At 31.7% G+C, this 6,000-nt stretch overlaps 1 protein-coding gene across 1 annotated transcript; it reads left to right on the top strand.

The window, feature by feature from the left end:
- Positions 1 to 383: 383 nt before the first annotated feature.
- Positions 384 to 5,859, top strand: Smp_134930 (hypothetical protein; the record flags this gene model as incomplete). Its single annotated transcript, XM_018799632.1, has 3 exons — positions 384 to 1,133; positions 5,152 to 5,349; positions 5,824 to 5,859. The coding sequence occupies 3 exons, from the start codon at positions 384 to 386 to the stop codon at positions 5,857 to 5,859; spliced, it is 984 nt and encodes a 327-aa protein (XP_018651401.1).
- Positions 5,860 to 6,000: the final 141 nt, after the last annotated feature.

Raw genomic sequence — 6,000 nt, 5'->3', positions numbered from 1 at the left:
ACTCCAATGTATTTCATTCATTTACAAAAATAAAAAAACAACAGTTTTCTGTTTTTCTGTTTATTCAAAGAAAACTACTTTTTCTAAATTCTCAATTGAACACTTGACATATAAAGAGAGAAAAGTACATGTGAGTATAAAACAAAAAAAACAAACAAACAAGAAAACGAACAAGAAAATCAACTTTCAAAAGAAACTTCAATGTATGTTCAATTTATTTGAATTAACGCCCTATTTTATAAATATATATATATATATATTTCAAACAATTTCCTTTTTTTTTCTTTTTTTCTTTTCATTTCTGTCCTTTCTTATTCAAATACTACTATCAAGTATTATTTTTTTAAAAAATAAGTAGTATAATCATGACAACTATTTCACCAATGACCATAGAAACAAATGATTATGAAGAATTTTTAAAACAATTTAAATTACTTAATATAATAGCAGCTGAATTTCGTAATGTATGTACCGTTATTGGTACAGAATTAGATTGTACATTAGTCAGAACAAATTTGATTATGTTACAAAGATATATGATGTATGTATTACATAATACTGAATGTCAATTAATTAAATGTTGGCGTAATACTAATATTGGTTTATCAACAAATATAACAAGTGAACAATCAGATCAATTATTTTCTATATTTACAACATATATTGAATATCATATGAGAGCATTATTAAAAACATTACATTTAATTACATTATTTCCTTCAATGAATTTACAAGGTAATATGAATACTACTCATTTGAATAAAATCAGTAGTAATGATAATGTTGACAATAAAGAAGAAGATAAAGAAGAAGGAGAAGAAGGGAAGAAGTTTGAGAAGGATGAGCTTAACAATAATGAAGTTGTCATACAAAATGATTCATCATGGATATTAGCATCAAATAAATTATTACAAACAAATATTAATTCATTAATTAATACTGGATTGACTAAATCAATAGAATTAGGAATAGATCAAAATCAGATATCATTATTATTAGCTAATAAAACTAATCTAGACAATAATAATGGTGATGATAATGAACAAAGTGTCATGGGGAATTCAAATCTTTCTGAAATTGATATATTAAAAAATGAATATTGTACCTTACAAACTGCATTACATGATATATCGGTAAGTGAATTTACTTATGGGTATTCTTATTGTCATTCATTGAAATATTCGTTTAATAGCTCAGTAAATGTTTAAATATGCAAGATTTTGACTATTCGTTATAACATAAAATAACTGGAAAGAGGTTATAAATTAATGATCTGATTTTTCTAAAAGAAATGATTACACCATTAAATGATATCTTCATAAAATATAATCTATGTAATCTATCAACGTAACTACAAGGCCGCCCCTAAATGCCCTGGTACAGCCGAGAGTGTAGATGGCCCGCCCTCCCGAAGTGCTCGCACACTGCCATGCGTATACAGCCTCTGCCGGCGAAATCCTACTCACTGCCTTCTCGTGGCATTACTGTTGTTTACGAAATTGTGAGGACGAAAAGCGAATGTCAGGCGCTTTAATTGGGTTGGTGGACACGGCGAGTTCACCTAGGGGAGTTGGAAAACCCTGATTCCGAACCAATGGTGCACATGGGCTCCAGTACCATAAGGGAGCAAATGACGTATGAACCAAGTGTTGGTCACCGGCTACCATGGGACTGCATCTCCTTACAATGCTCCACTGCCTTGTGGATCAGACCTTTAGGTTAAAAGCTTCGGGTGTGGCCCCTCAAGAAAACCACCTGCTTGGGTTTGGGCACCCGGACAGTATCATAACCGTCACACAATTAAATGAAATGACAATTTTTTGTGTGGTGTATATATATCTGGTGCTTCTTTGTACCAATATTTATGTGTTCAAATAAATAAACAAATAACTACAAGGCATAGAACATTTTTAAAAATTTCCTTCAACTTGATTAGATAGATTTGAAAATTATCAAATAAACAGAAATTAATGAACTTTATAAAATTAGTGAAGAATTATCATAGTTGAAAGCATGAGTCAATTGAAGCTAGACCACCAAGGAAAACCTTGAAGCACTAGACGGCCGTTTCGTCCAATTATGGGACCCCTTCTGAAGAATTATCAACTGATTTAACGATAAAGATTTACTTCAATAGTCAGTTCAAATTTCTAGATCACTCCTAGATCAAACATATGAAGTGTGACAATTCTTCTTTAAAATAAGATGTAACATACATCCTGCATTCCATTGACAGCCTTATTCCATCCAATCTATATAAATTCTCTTAGTTAAGTTTTGTTGTTATTGAATAATCTTGGATACTAACCTTATTAACTATTTACATGCTACCATAAAATTTTTACAACTTATGTTGAAGGTGAATACTTCAAAACTCGAATAAAATGACCATAATTTGCAGTATTTTCTGCATTTAACATATTCTTCACAAAAAACAAGAATTACTTGAATTATAGGTATTAATTATGTACTAGATGAGAAATAGCACCGAAACTAAAGTAGTTGCAGGGTTGGATGGAGAATGCTGGTCTGTGGCCTATGCTCCTCCACGAGGGGTAACAGGCGTAAGTAAGTAAGTAGGTAAGTAAGTAAAAGTAGTTACAATATTTATTTTTTCAAAGGTTTTTCCCATAACAAAATTTATAGTACTTAATAAAGAGCTTATTATAAGTATTACTACTGTTTGAAAAATATAGGTTTGATTGTTCAGTTTTTTGAGTGCTTATACTTGATATTAATAGGACCATAAAGATAATACAAAGTAACAGTCTGACAGAATATCTTTCCCAATTAATTATCTCATTGACCACTGACATATACGCTCATTTAAACATCATGGAAAATAGTAAAAGTTAAGTTACTATGGGAACGATTCGGTTAAAGGTTCAATAAGCCAACTAATTAATCTTAATAATACATTATGGGAAATTTGTAGTTTGGACGTGTTTAAAAATGCACATGTGTTGATTCATATTTCAGTTTAGCTTAAATAAATGATACAAAAAGTGAATCCACATTAGAGGTTTCGAATTACAAAAGAAATAATACGAAGATTATCAGAACTATGTGATATATTAGCGCAATACATTTCGAACAATCTGATCACACATATACTTGTTAAGAACATGTATATATAAAAATAAAAGGTTAACTAGACTGGAAATGGGGGTAAGAATAGACAAGGATAATAATGATAAAATAATGTGAAAACAATTTGACACCTAATCACTCTGGATAATAAGCATATATTACCAGGGTAGGTTTAAAGAGAGAACAAACTGTTTTTGAATACACAAAGGGGGTTTGAATTTTCGCATGGCTAAGGTTTCAATAAACCTTAGTATACGCCTTTTTACACTTTTAATCTTCGTCTTCTCATTACATTATCGAAATTTATCAAAGGGACTAATTGCTTTAAAGAAATAATAAGTGGTAAACTGCTCCACTTCTTTCAGATCTTCATTGAGTGTGATTGCGTTGGTGTTCTTCATGTTGTATTTGAGGATCTTAGTTTTTCCCTGGTGTATGCCGAGATTTACTGCTGCAGAGGCTTCTGCTTCACTGACTGTCTTCAGCTGCATTTGCTGGTGTGTATAGGATAGAAGAGCTAGGTTATTTGCGAAGTCCAAATAATCTAGCTGTATCCAACCTATCCAATGTATTCCGTGCTTCACCTCAGTTATGGAGATTTCCATAATCCAGTCAACCACTAGAAGAAATACAAAGGAGTGGGGTAGACAGCCTTGTCTGATACTGGTCTTCACTTAGAATGCATCTGTCAACTGTCTTCCATGCACAACTTTGCAGTGTAGTCCGTCGTATAAATTCTGTATGATGTTGACGATTTTCTTAGATACACTATAATGTTGAAGAAGGTTCCATTAGGCTCTCTTATCAAACGCTCTCTCATAATCAATGAAGTTGATGGATAATGACGAGATCCATTCAATTGATCCGTAGTGTTGTGATTTGGTCTGTGAACGACCGATTCTCACGGAATCTAACTTGTTGATCTCGAAGTTGGGCGTCCACTGAATCTTTTATCCGGTTCAGCGACACTCTGTTGAAAAAGTTACCTTGTATTGACAGTAGTGTGATGCATCTGTAGTTCTCACACCAGCTCAGGTTCCCTTTCTTTGGTATCTTGATGACGTATTCTCCTTTCCAGTCTGTCAGCATTTGTTCTTCCTCCCAAATCCTCCTGAATAGAACGTGGAGCGTTTTTGCAGTTACTTCTATGACTGACCGAGGAATAACTTTGAAAAGTAATTCCCAGGATTCTATGGAGAAGAAATGATTAGTAGAGCTCAGCTATATCGGGGTAAGTCAGATGTAACTAGTAGCAATGGTTGTTGGTTATTCAGTATTAAGAACTGACTAAAGTTAGAAACGAAACTTGCTTGATGTTAAATCAATGATCTGAGGGTGAAGTACTCACCATAATGCCCTAATGTCCTACATGCATTTTCATCGACTGAGATGGTTGGGCCACGTGTAACGTATGCCTGAACACCGATTACCACGACGCGCTATGCTGACTAGTGTAGGGGATGGTTGGAAGAGAGTTAGGGGCGGCCAAACCAAAACGTGGCATCAGAGCATGAAGTCACTAACTTCTAGTCTGAACCATGTTGGTAGGTGAAGACTACTTGGTTGGGGTCCGCGTGACTATCGTAATAAATGGTTGGAGACTCTGGGTGACATGGTTCAGAATCGATCACAATGGTGTAGGTGTATACACTCTTTATTTTCCCTTAAACCGTGAGATTAAAATTGCTTTATATCTGTCTTTCTTCCTGTAGTATATCCTCATATACAACCTATCTTTTATATACTACCACCACTAAATTAACTACTATGAATTCAGTCTCCATCTTGTTGTGCTAATGAGGTATGGCAACTTGGACCGATGCATAAATGTGCCTGGCGCTACGTTGTAGCTGACTAATTGACTGAATGTCCTACATTTGATTTCCGATTAAGGTTATGGATGAGCAAAGCTCCGAATCTATTACTTTAGAAAAACAATTCAATATCCAGATAATCATGATATCGTATGTTACAATGCAATACTATTCACTCTATTAAATACTATCCAATACAATTTTATTTTTTCTATCTTTTTTTATTCATTCATTCATTTCTTTTTAGTCATTAGTTTGTGTTACACCATGGAATATATTAGCATTTCCTATTGATACAGAACAAAGATTATCATTACAAGAATCCACATCAACTATACATCCACGTAAAAGTCAATTAAGTAATCGTTTACAAACTTCTAATAAAAAATATACATTAAGTAGTATTAATTCATCAAATTTTAGTACTACATTTGGACAAAATCAAGTACATATATTACCAACTATTAATGAATTACCTATTCATTATAAATTATGTGATATATTAAAAAATTATTTAAAAAAGAAAAGAATTTTTACATTTCTATTAATTGGTACATTTATTATTACATGTTTAATTATACTACTGATATTATTTATTGTGATATTTCCTAATATGAATAAACATTGAAAAGAAAAAAATGAAAAAAATAAAATTAGAAAATAAAAAAGAAAATAAAAAAAGAAATTCACCCTTTTTTTCTTTTTATTTAATTTAGTCAAAATGGAAAGAAAATTGTTGTTTTTTTCTTTTTATTTTAATTCATTTCGTATAACGTTTAGGTAATAATTTGTGGATTAGAATTTCCCCCCTTTTTTTCTGAAAAAAATAGTAATTTTGAAATAAAATTCTATTTTCTAATGTGTTTCTTTATTTTTTTTTGAAGGAGGGGGAGATTTAATTTGTTTGTACTTATAATAGTTATCAAGATTATGGGATGAATCTTCATTATGTTAACTTATATTATTTTAGATAATAAGATATGAAATTAGGATTTTTTTATGTAAGATAAATTGGCTATAAAAACTAGTTTACTATAATCATAGATATAATTGGTCACTGACTATTAATTAATATCGATACCCTATGGGATTGTGG

Source organism: Schistosoma mansoni, chromosome 3 (genome assembly GCF_000237925.1).
Source record: "Schistosoma mansoni strain Puerto Rico chromosome 3, complete genome".
NCBI lineage: Eukaryota > Metazoa > Platyhelminthes > Trematoda > Strigeidida > Schistosomatidae > Schistosoma > Schistosoma mansoni.
The sequence above is the reverse complement of the archived record's forward strand: the minus strand, read 5'-3'. Positions and strand labels throughout refer to the sequence as shown.